This window comes from Phytophthora cinnamomi (genome assembly GCF_018691715.1).
Source record: "Phytophthora cinnamomi strain GKB4 chromosome Unknown Contig50, whole genome shotgun sequence".
Classification (NCBI taxonomy): Eukaryota; Oomycota; class Peronosporomycetes; order Peronosporales; family Peronosporaceae; genus Phytophthora; species Phytophthora cinnamomi.
Genome location: NW_027150983.1, coordinates 1,058,873 through 1,076,656, shown reverse-complemented (window position 1 = coordinate 1,076,656; position 17,784 = coordinate 1,058,873). Strand labels below are relative to the sequence as shown.

General features: G+C 57.0%; 7 protein-coding genes across 8 annotated transcripts; 4 read left to right on the top strand and 3 right to left on the bottom strand.

Annotated features, from left to right (window-relative positions):
* Positions 1 to 250: 250 nt before the first annotated feature.
* IUM83_06663 (Tyrosine--tRNA ligase) lies at positions 251 to 784 on the bottom strand (the record flags this gene model as incomplete). Its single annotated transcript, XM_067930890.1, has 1 exon — positions 251 to 784. One exon carries the CDS (start codon positions 782 to 784, stop codon positions 251 to 253), a length of 534 nt encoding a protein of 177 aa, XP_067789837.1.
* A 2,949-nt stretch (positions 785 to 3,733) lies between these two features.
* On the top strand, positions 3,734 to 4,267 carry IUM83_06662 (Tyrosine--tRNA ligase; the record flags this gene model as incomplete). The annotated part of the gene is made up of 1 exon (XM_067930889.1): positions 3,734 to 4,267. The coding sequence occupies one exon, from the start codon at positions 3,734 to 3,736 to the stop codon at positions 4,265 to 4,267; it is 534 nt and encodes a 177-aa protein (XP_067789836.1).
* Positions 4,268 to 5,289: 1,022 nt separating this feature from the next.
* IUM83_06661 (protein acn9 mitochondrial) lies at positions 5,290 to 5,607 on the bottom strand (the record flags this gene model as incomplete). The annotated part of the gene is made up of 1 exon (XM_067930888.1): positions 5,290 to 5,607. The coding sequence occupies one exon, from the start codon at positions 5,605 to 5,607 to the stop codon at positions 5,290 to 5,292; it is 318 nt and encodes a 105-aa protein (XP_067789783.1).
* A 252-nt stretch (positions 5,608 to 5,859) lies between these two features.
* On the top strand, positions 5,860 to 8,874 carry IUM83_06660 (DENN domain-containing protein 5B; the record flags this gene model as incomplete). Its single annotated transcript, XM_067930887.1, has 1 exon — positions 5,860 to 8,874. The coding sequence occupies one exon, from the start codon at positions 5,860 to 5,862 to the stop codon at positions 8,872 to 8,874; it is 3,015 nt and encodes a 1,004-aa protein (XP_067789782.1).
* Positions 8,875 to 8,936: 62 nt separating this feature from the next.
* IUM83_06659 (DNA topoisomerase I-interacting protein) lies at positions 8,937 to 12,874 on the bottom strand (the record flags this gene model as incomplete). Of its 2 annotated transcripts, XM_067930886.1 has the most annotated exons (4): positions 8,937 to 10,731; positions 10,795 to 10,865; positions 10,945 to 11,554; positions 11,622 to 12,874. In XM_067930886.1, 4 exons carry the CDS (start codon positions 12,872 to 12,874, stop codon positions 8,937 to 8,939), a joined length of 3,729 nt encoding a protein of 1,242 aa, XP_067789682.1. The 2 variants fall into 2 exon arrangements, with proteins under 2 accessions (XP_067789682.1, XP_067789681.1); XM_067930885.1 differs by lacking the exons at positions 8,937 to 10,731; positions 10,795 to 10,865; positions 10,945 to 11,554 and having other exon boundaries at positions 11,618 to 12,874.
* A 1,668-nt stretch (positions 12,875 to 14,542) lies between these two features.
* On the top strand, positions 14,543 to 15,076 carry IUM83_06658 (Tyrosine--tRNA ligase; the record flags this gene model as incomplete). Its single annotated transcript, XM_067930884.1, has 1 exon — positions 14,543 to 15,076. One exon carries the CDS (start codon positions 14,543 to 14,545, stop codon positions 15,074 to 15,076), a length of 534 nt encoding a protein of 177 aa, XP_067789808.1.
* A 691-nt stretch (positions 15,077 to 15,767) lies between these two features.
* IUM83_06657 (uncharacterized protein) lies at positions 15,768 to 16,574 on the top strand (the record flags this gene model as incomplete). The annotated part of the gene is made up of 1 exon (XM_067930883.1): positions 15,768 to 16,574. The coding sequence occupies one exon, from the start codon at positions 15,768 to 15,770 to the stop codon at positions 16,572 to 16,574; it is 807 nt and encodes a 268-aa protein (XP_067789811.1).
* Positions 16,575 to 17,784: the final 1,210 nt, after the last annotated feature.

Genomic DNA, 17,784 nt, shown 5'->3' with positions numbered 1-17,784 from the left:
ATCCGTGTTGCTGCTGCTGTAACACCTCCAGACTTCTGGCAGACACGCCCCCTTCCTCCCTTTTCTGATCACAAGCAACTCGTAGATATATTTTCTCATGTTTTCACTGTGTTTGCGGCGGGAGGTCTCGAGACGACTCTCCGCACCTGTGGCGGTTGCTTGCCGAACTCAGCTCGCTCCCACGCTCACTCGCTCGCGGTCGATCGCCAGCCTTCAACGCACATATACAATCCGATCAATACTCGGGCGCTCACTTGGTTACGAGCACCTTCTTGAGCGACTCGACGCGCACGGGGCCCGCCCGTGAGCGCACCGGGTACCGCTCCTGGTACACGACCTCGCACTTGTTGTTGGTCTTGATGTCCTTGCAGAGCGTCTCCCATACCTTGTTCTTCTTCATCTGGATGGGGGTCACGGGCTCCTGCACCTCCTCGCCGCTCGCGTACACGCGCTCGCCCACCTCGGCCTCCGGGCTCGGGTCCAGCAGCTCCACCTTGCCCTTGTCGTTGGCCACCAGCAGGATGGCGCCCGTGGAGCGCGTGCGCACCACCTTGACCATCTTGAGGTTGCAGAGCACCACGACCTTGCGGTCCAGCAGCTCCTCCTCGGCGAAGTACGGCTGGTGCTCCATGACCATCTCGAGCTCCTCGCCCTTGCCGATGTCCACCTTCTCCACGTAGTGGCGCTCCGAGTTCGGGTGCGCCGTCACCTCGGTGATCTTGCCCACCCGCAGGTCCAGCTGCGAGAACACGATCGGGGAGCTGTACACGTCGGACTTGACCATGGCTTCGAAGGCTTGGCTTGGGTGGCTTAGCTTGGCTTGGCTGCTAGTTGGGAAGGAAGGGGCTCTGCTTGGATCGAGAACCGCTTGCGCGCTGGAAGACAACTTGGCGAATGACGGCTCCTGAGCCGCTGACGTTGGAAGGGGGGCGTACGTACCCCACCCCACCCAAGCCTTGAAAGGATCCAGCTGGGCGAGCAGCCCCAAGACATGCAGCGGGGCCAACTTCAAGCACGGCGGGCAGGGTTTCCGCCAATCGCCGAGGCGCGTTCATGGAAAGGGCCCGTCGACCGGCCGCGATTGGCCGGAAAGTGCCGCGGGTGCCCAAGGCGCGCGCGTGTCTTGCCTGCCGGCCCAAGTGTGTGCCTTCGTGCTGGCAGCGAGGCTTCGTGTCCCACGTTTCTTCCTTCTTCTCGAGTGTGAGAAGTTGTCGAGGGCAAGTCGAAGGCCTACACCAAGCAAGCGGTATTGTGGCCTGCACTGCGGGCGGCTCTGAGTGAGAGTCTCACTGTGAGACCAAGCCAGCGTGGAAGCCCCCTCGATCTGGGCTGATGAGCATCATCGCCGCGCGCCGCTTCGCTCGGGGGATGGGCACGTCTATGTTGAAGTCAGCGCTGCCTGCGAGATCTAATACTGCTTGAAGTTCCAGGCCTCCTGGAGCTGGGCGCCCCGACCGGAGCGCGGCATACAAAGCGCGAGACGCAGCGACGAGGCTGAGCGTCTGGAGCGATGCGCGAGCCGTCCAGACATGCGCGCGTGGCTGCTTGGTGCGTGCCGTCCAAGCGGAGCTGGGATGTGCCGGTGGGACGCCGGCAGCGCTGTGTACGCACGTGTTGTCACGGTCGAGAAGCGCTGGCTTTGGCTGGAGAGCGCAGGCGCTCCATGACCCGCTGGCACGAACCAGACGCCGGACCGGTGGTGCTGTACGCACATGCTGTCATTACGAGCGTGGCGGCGACTAATGCAAACGCGAGCGGGTCGGCGACACAACTTCAGACGTCAACTCGCGTCTGTCCCAGGGCGTCAAGTTAAACGAGTAGAGTGTAGGTAGCGGTGGAAGCGATGGCGGGGGCATTTAACGGAATGGGGAGCTGGGACGAGGTAGAACGAGTTGGAGAGAAAGAACGTGATGGAGCTCTTGATACGGACTCGATGCTGGAGTTCATGCGAGTGGTGTCAGTCTTCAGATCTGTAGAGTAGTATTGTCGGTGTAAACTTAATGGTGTATAGCGGAACTACGGTTTGTTACTTGGGCACGAGCTCGATACATATTTGTATACGCACCCGCTAATTCCAACAAATAATGATCTCGGCGTTTATTGGGTGAAAATGGACCAACTTGAAGTTGTAATCAGGTTTCCGGTGCCTGCCGCACAGAGCATGGCCAGGCGATAAACATGGATTGACGTGCATTCAGGTAACCCCATGAAGGCTGCTGCCCCGACGCGAAGGAGCTCGAGTACATGTACTTGCATATTGGCTAACTGTGTCGTCAAAATTTGACTATTTAATAGCGACGACGTTTGTGCCCAGAACGATAAAAATCGTCGCACTTTCAGCGAATAAACGTAAAGGTCTCGTCACTGCGTGTTTTTCACCGGGCCTTTCTTTGCAAACTGCCGCCGAAAATCTGAGAATTATCAGGTTTCAAGGGTGGTCATCGACTTCAAGTTGGCGGCAAATGCCCCAAGCTCGATGCGCGTAGTCTTCGATAACGAAGAGAGCATGCAAGCGCGCACTAGATTAATGGCGTGCGATCCATGCTCAAATAATATTTGATAGCCATGATTATCAGCAACACGTTTACTTATTTTGCAATACGGACTCCATCACGTTCTTTCTCTCCAACTCGTTCTACCTCGTCCCAGCTCCCCATTCCGTTAAATGCCCCCGCCATCGCTTCCACCGCTACCTACACTCTACTCTTTAACTTGACGCCCTGGGACAGACGCGAGTTGACGTCTGAAGTTGTGTCGCCGACCTGCTCGCGTTTGCATTAGTCGCCGCCACGCTCGTAATGACAGCATGTGCGTACAGCACCACCGGTCCGGCGTCTGGTTCGTGCCAGCGGGCCATGGAGCGCCTGCGCTCTCCAGCCAAAGCCAGCGCTTCTCGGCCGTGACAACACGTGCGTACACAGCGCTGCCGGCGTCCCACCGGCACATCCCAGCTCCGCTTGGACGGCACGCACCAAGCAGCCACGCGCGCATGTCTGGACGGCTCGCGCATCGCTCCAGACGCTCGGCCTCGTCGCTGCGTCTCGCGCTTTGTATGCCGCGCTCCGGTCGGGGCGCCCAGCTCCAGGAGGCCTGGAACTTCAAGCAGTATTAGATCTCGCAGGCAGCGCTGACTTCAACATAGACGTGCCCATCCCCCGAGCGAAGCGGCGCGCGGCGATGATGCTCATCAGCCCAGATCGAGGGGGCTTCCACGCTGGCTTGGTCTCACAGTGAGACTCTCACTCAGAACCGCCTGCAGTGCAGGCCCACAATACCGCTTGCTTGGTGTAGGCCTTCGACTTGCCCTCGACAACTTCTCACACTCGAGAAGAAGGAAGAAACGTGGGACACGAAGCCTCGCTGCCAGCACGAAGGCACACACTTGGGCCGGCAGGCAAGACACGCGCGCGCCTTGGGCACCCGCGGCACTTTCCGGCCAATCGCGGCCGGTCGACGGGCCCTTTCCATGAACGCGCCTCGGCGATTGGCGGAAACCCTGCCCGCCGTGCTTGAAGTTGGCCCCGCTGCATGTCTTGGGGCTGCTCGCCCAGCTGGATCCTTTCAAGGCTTGGGTGGGGTGGGGTACGTACGCCCCCCTTCCAACGTCAGCGGCTCAGGAGCCGTCATTCGCCAAGTTGTCTTCCAGCGCGCAAGCGGTTCTCGATCCAAGCAGAGCCTCTTCCCAGCTAATAGCCAAGCCAAGCTAAGCCACCCAAGCCAAGCCTTCGAAGCCATGGTCAAGTCCGACGTGTACAGCTCCCCGATCGTGTTCTCGCAGCTGGACCTGCGGGTGGGCAAGATCACCGAGGTGACGGCGCACCCGAACTCGGAGCGCCACTACGTGGAGAAGGTGGACATCGGCAAGGGCGAGGAGCTCGAGATGGTCATGGAGCACCAGCCGTACTTCGCCGAGGAGGAGCTGCTGGACCGCAAGGTCGTGGTGCTCTGCAACCTCAAGATGGTCAAGGTGGTGCGCACGCGCTCCACGGGCGCCATCCTGCTGGTGGCCAACGACAAGGGCAAGGTGGAGCTGCTGGACCCGAGCCCGGAGGCCGAGGTGGGCGAGCGCGTGTACGCGAGCGGCGAGGAGGTGCAGGAGCCCGTGACCCCCATCCAGATGAAGAAGAACAAGGTATGGGAGACGCTCTGCAAGGACATCAAGACCAACAACAAGTGCGAGGTCGTGTACCAGGAGCGGTACCCGGTGCGCTCACGGGCGGGCCCCGTGCGCGTCGAGTCGCTCAAGAAGGTGCTCGTAACCAAGTGAGCGCCCGAGTATTGATCGGATTGTATATGTGCGTTGAAGGCTGGCGATCGACCGCGAGCGAGTGAGCGTGGGAGCGAGCTGAGTTCGGCAAGCAACCGCCACAGGTGCGGAGAGTCGTCTCGAGACCTCCCGCCGCAAACACAGTGAAAACATGAGAAAATATATCTACGAGTTGCTTGTGATCAGAAAAGGGAGGAAGGGGGCGTGTCTGCCAGGAGTCTGGAGGTGTTACAGCAGCAACACGGATATGTAGGTCCGAGTTGTCAGTGGGTGTGTTGGGTGGAGAAGGATGGCGGGCGAGTGTTCGCGTCGTCACGGCAACGCGAGGACTGCCAGGAAGGATCTGTGGTTGTCGTGTTGCTGATGTCCCAAGCAGCGAGGAACCCGCGTTTTTGAAGCAAGATCTGGCTCATTTGGCTCAGCTCGATGACAGGATCATGACGGTTGTTGTCCGGGGAGGTGACTGCGATAAGAAAATGTAGTAACGATGTCACCACCACCAACGACGACAGCGGATACGGCGGGGACGGCGGCGACGACGGCACGTTCGCGTGTGACTCGTGATCGTGACCGTGCAGAGGTCGCAGCGAAGCAAGGGCGGGGCTGGAGCGAGGCAGACAAGAGTCGTGATGTAATGTCTGCATAGTTACCGAGGGCATCGATAGCATGGACCCAGTCCCTGGTGGAAATCTTATGCGCTACACGTACCAACGACCCAATTCGTTCGAGACTCTCGAGTTGAGAGTGACCTGCTCACCCTTGATCAAACACATTTGTTGTAGCCACCGAGGATGGGGCCCAGCGCCGCGCCAACTCAGCAGCCGCTGCTGTTATGTTGCCACTCATGGTACGGAGACGACTCGAGCGGTGCCTGCTGTGTCACGTGTGCTAGTGTACAATGTCACATGCCGTCTAAGACGATGCTGCAGCATGCCACTCGCCAGCAAGACAACCAGACCAACGCAACGACCCAACCACAAGTCTACTATCTCGGCAGTGTATTGCTGTTTCGTCGCCTTGTCCTATGCGATGGTCTCGCCCACCTTCTTGGCGGCCTCCTGCAGCGACTGCAGCTTCTCCTGCTGCCCCACGTCCAGCAGCCGCTTGTCCTCCGCCGACAGCTCCTGGCCGAAGCGGTCCTTCTTCTGGCGCATGAGCCCCTCGTACGCCTCCCACTCGCGCAGGAACAGCGGCACGAACTTGGGCGCCGCGCTCTTGTGACGCTTGAACTCGTCGCGCACGTACTGGTCCCCGAGCACGCGCATGTGCGGCTCCAGCTTCTGCCGGTGCAGCGTCAGGATGCGCTTGTACAGCGCCAGCACCTTCGCCCGGTCCGCCATCTCCACCTCAAAAGTTCTGAGCGAAAAGTGGGTTAAAGGTTTTCTGGGTTATGGGTTTTTCAAAAGCTCAAAACCCCGGGGTTTTACCTCGGTTACAATTAGGGGTACGTTGTCTGTACCCATGTTACACCCATGAACCGTACCTGGGTTACAATCCTACAGTCGAGCGTGGGTTACGCCTCGGTTACAATAAGGGTACGTTATCTGTACCCAGGCTACTCCCATAGCCTGGGTTACAATCCTATAGTCGAGATGCCGATGCGCTCCATCGCCAACGTGAGCCTGGACTCGTGGCTCTTCGGGGAGGACAAGGCCGCGGCCGACGCCGCCCCCAGCCGCGGCTCCGTGGTGGGTCTGGCCTTCCCGCAGCCGCGCAGACAGTCGGTGCGCCTGACGGGCAAGACGTCGCCGCTGCGCAGCGCGCCGGAGCTGTCGCACCCGTTCCCGGCCAGCTCGAAGCTGCGCAAGCTCTTCCGCCCCAACAAGCTGCCGCAGTGGAAGCGCGGCGGCGGCAAAGGCGCGCAGCACGACAAGCAGCGGCAGCTGGTGGGGCTGGACACCACGAGCTTCCAGAAGCTGCAGGGCCACGTGCCCTTCACGCTCAAGGAGATCGTGAAGGACCCGAAGAAGCTGCCGTACCTGCTGCAGTGGCTCTCCGTGGACACGGAGATCCCGAGCGACGCCACGCACAGCAACTACCACCAGGTGCTGCTCTTCCTCATGGAGATCGAGCAGCTGCAGACCGTGGACGAGGACAAGCGCCGCGAACAGGCGCTCAAGATCTGGCACAAGTACATCGACAACGCCTCCGAGTTCCAGATCGCCACGACGCTGGAGCTCACGCGCGAGCTCGAGCAGCTCGTGAAGGGCAACATTGACAGCTCCAGCAAGGTCGTCGACAGCTTCTTCCCCATCCAGAAGCTCGCCTACATGCGGCTCACGCGGGAGGAGATGCCGCGCTTCCTCAAAAGCGACGAGTACCTCAAGATGCTCATCGACACGGAGGACGGCACGCGGACCATCCCCATGGACAGAATACTGCAGCAGCCCCGCGCGGCGCACTACTTTTTGCTCTTCCTGATGCAGAGCCGCCAGCACTTCGAGCTCTACTTCTGGCTCCACGTCGAGTACGTGCTCAAGCCTGTGCTGGAGGAGGCAAACTACGAGCTGTTTTGGCGACTGGCGCGCGTGCTGGTGGACAAGGCGCAGAACGACTCGCAGGCCATCACCCTGGCGACCAAAAACGACCTGTATCTCGCTATTGCCAGTCGTCGATTCGATGAGAAACTCCAGCCCCCTCAGCCGGTTGCCAAGGCGCTGTTCAACAAGGCTCAGCAAGAGATTTTCGCCATGCTGCGGTCGTCGTGGTTTGACCGGTTTACGAAGAGCGATTTGTACAAGGTTGCATTGCAGGACTCTATGATTCACTTTGACCTGGTCGAGTCCAAAGAGGACTCCCCACCAAAGCTGTTGTCCAGAGCCTTCTCGTCTGCGGAGTACTCTCGGGTGCAAGCTGTTGATGGGGACTCCGCATCGAGTGGCGGGGAGGGTGAAGAAGATAAGGATGAGGAAAGAGATGAAGAGGAGCGCGCCGACAGTAAGGGTACAACCGACAACTCGGACCGCATGAGCGCCAACAACAGCGAACAGGGGAGTGAGATCGACTCCGCAGAGGAAAGTGAGGACCGCGAATTCGCCAAAGTGGTGTTAAACCTAGAGAGCATCATACGATTGACGAAGCTTCCGGAGGGTCTGCAGGTGCACTATCGTCCGAACTATGAGTCACCGACGGCGAACGCCCCTGCCCCAAAGGACGACGATTGTGGAATTGATACTATTCTGACGTTCGCGACGTTCCTGGAGAAGCAGGAAGACGAGGATGCAGCCGCTACACTTATGTTAATGCCCGTTCCAAACCCACACAAGGACAAAGACAGCACGGATGAGTCCTTTGATGACATATCCAGACGAATTAAGACTTTCCTCGTCCCGAGCGGCCGAATCCTCATCAAGCGGTCGGGAGGGGAAAAATGCCCCGCTGATATGTTGTTCCCGTTCCAGCAGAGCGGTCGAAATGGGTTTTTGTTCGGATCGGTCTACTTGACATATGAGCCAGTGCACGTGGGAACATCCAATGAGGAGCACTACGTTGCTAAGGGTTTCTGCCTGCTTTCTCACCTACCACTGGTGAACTCGCTGAGGAAGCTAGTGGAGGAGCACGTGCAGAGCTCACAAGAGCAGTCCAGTATCTTTGCCCATGATCGGCTAGCTTTGCTATTCCAGAGCAGCATTAGCTGGACGAGAACGACCATCACGAGTGCCAGGACTCATACGTATGTGCACCCGGAAATGCGGCGTCTAGCTCATCGGAAACACAGCAGCATCCTGAGTTTGCCCTTGAGTACGCTGGAAACACAGGTCGATGTGCCAATGACGATTCTCTTCGAGCAGTTTGGTACCGCAATGGTACTCCAGATTCTGGCTAGCGCTGTGCTCGAGTGCAGTATTGTGGTCGTGGCAAGCCAGTATTCATTGCTGACGATGTGCGCCGAGGCTATCCGCAATCTGCTGCGACCATTCTCGTGGTGTCACGTGTATGCTCCCGTGTTGCCGAAGCCACTGCTCTCCTATCTCCAGTGCCCAACGCCAATTTTGGTAGGAGTGAACAGCGAGTTTGCACTGCGATCGGATCTCCCTACGCGTGGTTTCTATCTCGTTGCTGACGTCGATCGCAAGGTTGTCGAATACGTTGGTGACCAATCTGTTGCTTGGCGAGGAATGGGTTTGCGAGATGATTTAGGAGAGGACGCGATCTTCCTTCCTAGATGCTTCGAAGCTGCAAAGCAAGAGTTGGACAGGTTACTCTTCCCAAGAGCACTGCAGTACGACTCTATCGGTGGATGCGATACATTCCCTGTTGATACCGGCGACACTTCGTTGACTTATGCTTCTCCTCCCGAGACGGAAGCTGAGCGCGACGAACAAGTTCGCGGTATCTGCTTCGATCTGTTTTCAGAACTGCTGAGTGGCCACACCAACGCGTGCCTTGTGGTTGGCGACACGAAGGAGTCGGTGGTGATCTTCGATGAGACCGAGTTTCTTGCGACTCGTGCTGACGAAGATTCACAGTTCTACCAAGCCCTGTTGCGTACGCAGTGCTTCTCTGAGATCGTTAGTGCCCACCGGATCAATATGAGCTCGAAAGAGAGTGATGCTGATGCAGAAGCCTTGGATGCCGACGAGGATCTGCAGGAAGGGATAATCTAACTGTACAAGGCAAGTAAATGTGAATCGATTTGGTGTCATGCACAGCTTGCATTTACATTTTTTTATTGCTCGCTCGCAGACGCATCAGCATTGGGTTCCTCCTCAGTTTCAGCTCGTTGGATCTTCTTAGCTGGAGTACCCTCAATCTGTGCGTCATTGTCAGCGTCTTCGGCATCGCGACTTCTCTTCAGAGACTGCACGTCGGTGGGGCTTTCATCCTCTTGGCTGCCGTTTAAGGTCGCAGCCTCCATCTCAGCAGTGACAACCTCGGCATCCGGGAGCTCGCCGCCAGTCATAACACTATCACCTTCTGGCGCAGCAACTTTCGCAGGGGCTGCCGAACTCGTATCAGGGGCTGCTCCGACGCTATCAAGCTCTTGGGTAGCCTCTGCTTCTGTGGGTTGTTCCGCTTGATCTTCACGGCCTGTGTCCAAACTATCTTCTAGCACTTGAGTATCCTCCATATCCTGAGATTGGCTTTCATCATCGTTCGGATTCTCGGTCGGCGGCACTTCAGTAGAACCTTCGGTGTTCATTTCTTCATCTGGGGTAGTTGCTAGGGCAATCGCAGCCTCTTCTCTTGTAGATGCACCAGAATCGTTATTCTCCTGGGAGGCATCCGCCGTTCCTTGTGCTGAACCGCCCAGTAGCATGTCATCATCGCTATCATCGTCACTCAATTCTGCCCCACGGCGTAGACGTCGCCTCGGGCGAGCAGTGTCGAGCGTTGCAAGATCCTTCTCTAGTCTGGATTCTCTCACAGTATTATTGGTTTCTCCCTTCTCCCCATGCTGCTCACCGTCCGAGTTGCTTTGGTCGTTCTCATCCTCATCAGATGAATCATGGGTCTTCCGGTGAAGTTTCAAATATTTAACGCGGCGCTCAATCTGCTCTGGAGTTCGGTCGCGTTCTTGGAACATGTCCTCATACGAAATGACCTCGTATACAGATGGTAAGTGGCGATACTTCATGAACACCTTCGCCAAATAACGATCCTCAACCTTGCTCCAGTTCTTGGCACGCTCGGTAGCTGCACGAGATATCGGTGCCTTCCTCTTCGGCTTTGGTTTAGCAGCTGAACCACCCTCCGAAGGGTTCATTGAGGCGCCTTCCGCGGTCTCACCACCCTCCTCTTGGCCTTCCTTGTCCACAAGAGAGGTAGCTTGGAAATCCGATGGCCCCAGCGTAAACTGGAACTCAGCCTCACCCTCAAGCTCTTCATGATCCAGCGCAATTCGATGCCGTCTCGATTCATTGATTGCCTCGATTCGCCTCTCTCGTCCCAAAGCAACCGCCTCGGACTTGGATTTACTCATGGAGTCGATAGGATCATAATTCCGCTGGATCAGCATGCACGACTTCGACGGATACGGCTGACGCAGTAGAGCCTCGACAAAAAGCAAATTGTTTTTGTCGGCCAGCGAGAAAAAATCACGAACAACGCCACGAATGAAGTCCAAGAAGTTCTTGTACTCAGGAAGACGCTGGATATACGCGTCTTGGAGCATCTTGTTAAACAGCATCAGCACGTGAATATTGAACAGCATTGGCTGCATCGTCCATTCCTCTTGCTGGTAGATCTGGAAGTGTTTTGTGCGGTAGAAGAACGAGTGAATGTAGTGATTCACCTTTGCAGTGTTGTCGCGGTAGTCTGCGAGTAGTGAGCAGTACATCCTGATTGTGTCGGAAGACACCATACTGGAAAAGTACTTCCGCACGTCGAAGTCTGCTTCCTTACGCTGCATTTCCATCAGCAGTTGTGCTTGCCTTTCTGTTTCTTCTTCATCAGTAGAACTTCCATCCGAGTCTTCTCCCTCTTTGGATTCCCCATCACCACGTTTCTTCTTCAGTCGCTTCCTGAAACATAACGGCAGTGAGTATCACAGTCTTCGATGCAGTTCAGGAACATATTGCACGTACTTGTCCAGGTAGGCTTTTCTTCGCGAAAGAACCTTGATAGTTCCTTGCGAGTCCAGTACTTTGAAAACAAGCTGTATTGAAGCAATACCCGCAAATAGCCAAATTAGCTCGACCAAACCAATAAATCGATTTCAACGAAGCCGGACTTACATGAGTAAGAGTGACGACGTCGACCACGTATGCCTTCGGGAAAAGACCTGGGGACCACGTCTTCAACAGCACTGGCAGGCGATCCAGGAAATCACGCTCATAGAAAATCTTGTGCTGCAAGGAGTCTGCAATTCGTTGGAAACGAGGATCATCGCTCGCCGTAAGCTCAGCGAGATACGCCATCATTTCTGCCAAAAGTTGGACAGAAACCGTCATGCCGTGGTAGTTCTTCATGGTCGCATAGTTTTCAATCGATTGTAACACAAAATTGAACGAGAACATATCCAACGTCGAAAGCACTGCCTTCTCGTCATAGTCGGGTTTTTCAGGTGCCGGGGGTGGCGGTGTAGTGAAATCCAAGGCATTCTGGAGCTCGGTCGTCTTCTTCTGCACAGCTTTTAGCTGATGCTTGTAGTGCGACTTTAATGCTTGAACCTTCAAGCGGTGATACGTGGTGAGAAACCATACGAGGTGGAAGTACTGAAGTCGATCTGTCGAAATCAGCTTGCTGCTTCCTCTCCGGAATTCGGTCTTCAACGAGTTGGTGAGTTGGAAGTAAGACTTCGAAACGATGGAATCGCAGATTTCTTGGAGTACGCTCATCGTTCGCCTGCACGCAAACATACACAAATTAGCACTGCGGTCCTCGTCGACATCCGTTCTTCACCGCAACTTACTCGTCGGACTCCGTCACTTTTCCTTTCCCACCAAAAATCTCGTGAATATCTGTAACGGGGGCTGCACCCTTCTTCCCTTTCCTCCGCGAGACCGGCTTCTTCGCCGCCTGGGGTACCTGGTCATAAACCGTTTTCGAAAAGTCGGAGAGCACCGTGGCGCGCCCCGTGGGTCCAACCATGGTCAGAACGCCGCCAAAGTTGGAGTGGCGACGCGATCCTGACTGGTGCAAGGCCGACGCCTTCTTCTCACTGTTCAACTTGGCCAGCAAACCTCCACCGGCGGGCGCCACATTGCGAGACGGTCGGGGTCCCCCCACCGGCGTCGAATTGGCAGCAGGTTGCCCTCCAGCGCCCTTGGCCGTCTCGCCCGTCAACTGCTTCTTGGCGTAGGCCACGACGGACTTTGGCTGGGAGCAGTCGAGCGTGAGGTCGATCATCTCCATGATGAGCAGGTTCCACTCCCGGTTCTCCGGAGAGTCGATGTCCTGCGCGAAGAGCAGGATCATCTCGTACACGTTCTCCTCGTGCAGCGTGCAGATCAAGTCCTCCTGCAGGTGGCTGAAGTAGGACGTGGTGGACGTGACGAAGCGCGGGTCCTCGTTCGGGATGGCCAGCAGGTTCCGGATGAGCGTGAGCACGATCTCCATGTTGAGGAAGTCCTGCGCCGTGCGGGCCGAGCCCCTGCGCGCCAGCGGCTCCACCAGGATGGCCATCATGATGGGCACGACGCCGCGGCGCAGGAACTCGTGCTTGTACTGGCGCAGGTACTTGAGCTGCTGCGCCACGTTGGTCGAGTCCCGCGGGGGCTTCATGGTGAGCATGACCAGCACCTTGAGGATGGAGAAGACGAGCGCCCAGTCGTGCTGGTGGTTCACCAGCAGCGGCAGCAGCTTCTTCTGCAGGATCTTCCACTGGCCCAGCTGCTTGGCCACCAGCTTGTGCTTGGCGTGGTCGCGGCGCACGGCGCGCTGCAGGTCGTGGATCCACTGCTCGCAGTCCTCGCCGCGCATGAGCACGGGCGCCTCGCCCGGCGCCGCCACGCGCAGCATGCCCAGGTTGGAGCACACGAGCAGCAGCTCGTTCATCATGGCGGCGTCCAGCCGCGGCTCGCCGGCGGCCGCGTCCTCGTCCGAGGACGACACGGCGAAGTCCTCCAGCTCCTCGTCGCGCTGGGCGGCGCCAGCGGACGCAGGCAAGGGCTCCTCGTCGCGGTCGGACACATCGCCGGCTGCGGCGCCGGAAGTGTCGGCCATGGCTACTGCGGATTGTTGAGATTTGGCGCCAAAAACCGACAAAAGTAGGTGGTGTGCGAGACGGGTGGTACGGATGCACTGGTAAGTGCGATTATACTATTTGATTTTCTCAGATTTTCTTTTGGGTTTCGGCCCCATTTTCATTACTAAAACCGATTAATAGTCTATACAGCAAATAATTCGTGTTCGTTCGAGGATTTTGTCTACCCGATTTCTCTACCATTTTCCGATTTTTAACACAGCGGCTCAATCCGAGTTTCACTCGCTCTACCTCGACCGTCTAAGTAAAAGTTCTGAAATTCGTTCTGAACGAACTTGCATTTTCATTGGCTAAAAACTGCATACGGCACTCAGAACGAGTTTTTGGTTTTGCTGCAGAACGAGCTTTGCTGTGGTCATCACTACGGATGCACTTCGCTGAGAGAGAAGCCCCAGTGAGGCAAACTCACGCTGCCTCTTGCTGTAGGACTGCGCACGGAGGTAGACAAGGTCAGCATTGGTCCTTGTGCGATGGAACTCGTATGTGGTTTGCAGGGCCATCACGAGCGTCTCCCCGGCTTGCAGTGTGTGAAGTGCCCAGAACTCGTTCTGACCATGTAGGTGTTTGGGAACCAAATTCGGAACTCGTCTACTTGGACTACAAAATCGTTCCGGCCTTATGAGCAATTCTCAGCACGCTCTACTCGTTTGACGCCCTGGGACAGACGCGAGTTGACGTCTGAAGTTGTGTCGCCGACCCGCTCGCGTTTGCATTAGTCGCCGCCACGCTCGTAATGACAGCATGTGCGTACAGCACCACCGGTCCGGCGTCTGGTTCGTGCCAGCGGGCCATGGAGCGCCTGCGCTCTCCAGCCAAAGCCAGCGCTTCTCGGCCGTGACAACACGTGCGTACACAGCGCTGCCGGCGTCCCACCGGCACATCCCAGCTCCGCTTGGACGGCACGCACCAAGCAGCCACGCGCGCATGTCTGGACGGCTCGCGCATCGCTCCAGACGCTCGGCCTCGTCGCTGCGTCTCGCGCTTTGTATGCCGCGCGCGCCCAGCTCCAGGAGGCCTGGAACTTCAAGCAGTATTAGATCTCGCAGGCAGCGCTGACTTCAACATAGACGTGCCCATCCCCCGAGCGAAGCGGCGCGCGGCGATGATGCTCATCAGCCCAGATCGAGGGCTGGCTTGGTCTCACTCAGAGCCGCCTGTAGTGCAGGCCCACAATACCGCTTGCTTGGTGTAGGCCTTCGCCTTGCCCTCGACAACTTCTCACACTCGAGAAGAAGGAAGAAACGTGGGACACGAAGCCTCGCTGCCAGCACGAAGGCACACACTTGGGCCGGCAGGCAAGACACGCGCGCGCCTTGGGCACCCGCGGCACTTTCCGGCCAATCGCGGCCGGTCGACGGGCCCTTTCCATGAACGCGCCTCGGCGATTGGCGGAAACCCTGCCCGCCGTGCTTGAAGTTGGCCCCGCTGCATGTCTTGGGGCTGCTCGCCCAGCTGGGGCTTGGGTGGGGTGGGGTACGTACGCCCCCCTTCCAACGTCAGCGGCTCAGGAGCCGTCATTCGCCAAGTTGTCTTCCAGCGCGCAAGCGGTTCTCGATCCAAGCAGAGCCCCTTCCTTCCCAACTAGCAGCCAAGCCAAGCTAAGCCACCCAAGCCAAGCCTTCGAAGCCATGGTCAAGTCCGACGTGTACAGCTCCCCGATCGTGTTCTCGCAGCTGGACCTGCGGGTGGGCAAGATCACCGAGGTGACGGCGCACCCGAACTCGGAGCGCCACTACGTGGAGAAGGTGGACATCGGCAAGGGCGAGGAGCTCGAGATGGTCATGGAGCACCAGCCGTACTTCGCCGAGGAGGAGCTGCTGGACCGCAAGGTCGTGGTGCTCTGCAACCTCAAGATGGTCAAGGTGGTGCGCACGCGCTCCACGGGCGCCATCCTGCTGGTGGTCAACGACAAGGGCAAGGTGGAGCTGCTGGACCCGAGCCCGGAGGCCGAGGTGGGCGAGCGCGTGTACGCGAGCGGCGAGGAGGTGCAGGAGCCCGTGACCCCCATCCAGATGAAGAAGAACAAGGTATGGGAGACGCTCTGCAAGGACATCAAGACCAACAACAAGTGCGAGGTCGTGTACCAGGAGCGGTACCCGGTGCGCTCACGGGCGGGCCCCGTGCGCGTCGAGTCGCTCAAGAAGGTGCTCGTAACCAAGTGAGCGTCCCCGAGTATTGATCGGATTGTATATGTGCGTTGAAGGCTGGCGATCGACCGCGAGCGAGTGAGCGTGGGAGCGAGCTGAGTTCGGCAAGCAACCGCCACAGGTGCGGAGAGTCGTCTCGAGACCTCCCGCCGCAAACACAGTGAAAACATGAGAAAATATATCTACGAGTTGCTTGTGATCAGAAAAGGGAGGAGGGGGCGTGTCTGCCAGGAGTCTGGAGGTGTTACAGCAGCAACACGGATATGTAGGTCCGAGTTGTCAGTGGGTGTGTTGGGTGGAGAAGGATGGCGGGCGAGTGTTCGCGTCGTCACGGCAACGCGAGGACTGCCACGAAAGATCTGTGGTTGTCGTGTTGGTGTTGTCCCAAGCAGTGAGGAGGCCGTGTTTTGAGGCAGGATCGAGATCAATTGGGGCATCTCGTGTCCCGATAGCAGTTTCCATCTACCAGCATCAGTCGTTTATTCGCAGTACATGTTAACACGGCAGTAGTGATGCTCATGGCTTGCGTTTGTTCCCCTGTTTTCTCATTGCTAGGCAATACAGCATTGCTTTAGGGGCGGGTCGCACCTCTTCTCTTTTTGGCTTTTTTATAGCTAATAAAGTGGAGGTCGGGTCACAGCACATTTTCGCATTTCCCTTAAGAAATTCACATGCAAGTCAGTATAACTTTTGCTCACAGTTAAGCATGGCCAGCCTCACAGAAGCAGCCGATCTAGGAGACGCCCAAGGGGCAACAGTGGAGAGCCCAGATGAGCGCATAGAGTGGAGCGATGCTCTCGTGGAGTCGCTGTTGTTCCTCCGGATGCACAAGTACGGCCCTGCCTTCAAGGGCTCGAAGAGCAAAGCGCAGCTGACTGCAGCCTGGACTCACATTCTAGATGATTTTAACGAGGAGAACCGCCGCTCATGCAAAGTATCGCAGCTCAAGAACAAGTTCCAGGGGTTGAAGACCACATTCAACAACATCAAGGCCAGTGAGCCCCAGACCGGCAATAGCACGGAACATCCGCTCGAATATCCTAGCATCTGGCCTACGCTGATCATGTACTTTGGCGATCTGAGTGGGATGGGAAACCGTGACTTCGGTCAAACGGGCTCCATCACCTCGGAGGCTTCACCCTCGCCAGAAGGGCAACCGCGCACCATTGTCACTGAAGGCGCGGCCAACAAGCGTCAGGCTCGAAAGCGTAAGATGGATCTGGCGAGCGCGGTGGCGTCGATGGCCGAGTCACTAAGCTTACGATTGAACTCCAACGGGACATCTCATGACGTTCAGCTGCTTATGACCAAGTTGGCTCGAATGGAAGAACAGATCACCGCTCTCGTTGTCAATCAACAGAAAACACTCCAGCTGATGCAAGCCTCCCTTGATGGGTCTCGTCAAGTAAACGCTGCTATATTGGCCTTCATGCAGAGTACTGCTGATAACGCTATCACTACAACTACACCTGCAGGAACTGCTCAACGCGACAAGCAAACAGGTAATCTCTAATTGCGTCGCGCTTGTCGCGAGCTGGCTTTTCCTGTCCCGCCACTTCTTCTGTAGCCCACCATGCTCGGTCGATCTCCATCCAGTCTTCTATAGCCACAGGAGTAAGTGCAGGTGTTCATCGAGGTCGATGATCCAGTTGTGAAGTACAAGGCAGCCTTTGATGATCAACGCCACGTCTGTAGGCGTTTGTAGCGACAGATCCGATTTGAACACTCTAAACTTGCCTTTGAGCCTTCCAAACGACTGCTCCACCGCAATACGTGTTCTACTGTGCACCAAATTATACCAACGATGGGCTCGGGTCATCTCCGCGAGGATCGGATACGGGGTCAATACATTAGTGAGAAGTTGATAACCCGCGTCTCCAACGAGGTGCGTTCCGGGGAGAAATGTATCGAGCATCTCGCGGGCGAAAATTGATCGATTAAATACGGATTTGTCGTTTTGAGCTCCGTTGCGTAGCGAATATGCCATGAATCGCTGGCGGTGGTCCACGACACCCATCATGTTAAATGCCGGATACCCGCGACGGCAGTACCAGCCGTCATAGTCCGCAAAACGTTTTACTCGTATTAGGCACCCGTCCACAGCCCCAACAACACCCGGCATGCCACTGACGTGCTCAAACTCACTGCAAATCAGCTCCCAGTCAGACGCCCGCGTCGGTGGCGTGATGGTCCTCTCGACCCAGGTCTCCAGCACTGCAAGCACTTGGTGGATAGACGTCACTGCAATCGTTTTCCCATGGCCAACTGGCTCAGCTGCTTTGTACATGGAGCCTCCGTGTGCTAGATAATTCATAGCGATCGCAACTCGTGTGGAAATGTCCACCTCTGCGTTGCTTCCCAGCGGAGGTAGAACGGTGGCCCAGCTGCTCGAAACGCGGCGGCATATCTCCTCAAATGCATCACGAGTGCAGCGTACATGCCGTCGAAACCAGCCCATGGAAAAGACTTGTTGGGACCGAATCATATCTCAGTCAGCTCGCGGCACGGTGTACTGGTGTTGCGGAGGCTCAGGCCACGTGCGTTTGTCGGAGACAACGACGGCAAGCACACATATCGAGGCCGCTGTGCATGCCAGAGTCGTGTCGCCTGGATTCATGACGAGAGAGAATGACAAATGTTACGATAGATCTGTCAATGCGTGTCTATAGCATAAAAGAGACCAAAAGACCTCTGCAACCTCTTGTTGGGAGTGGGCGCCTTCC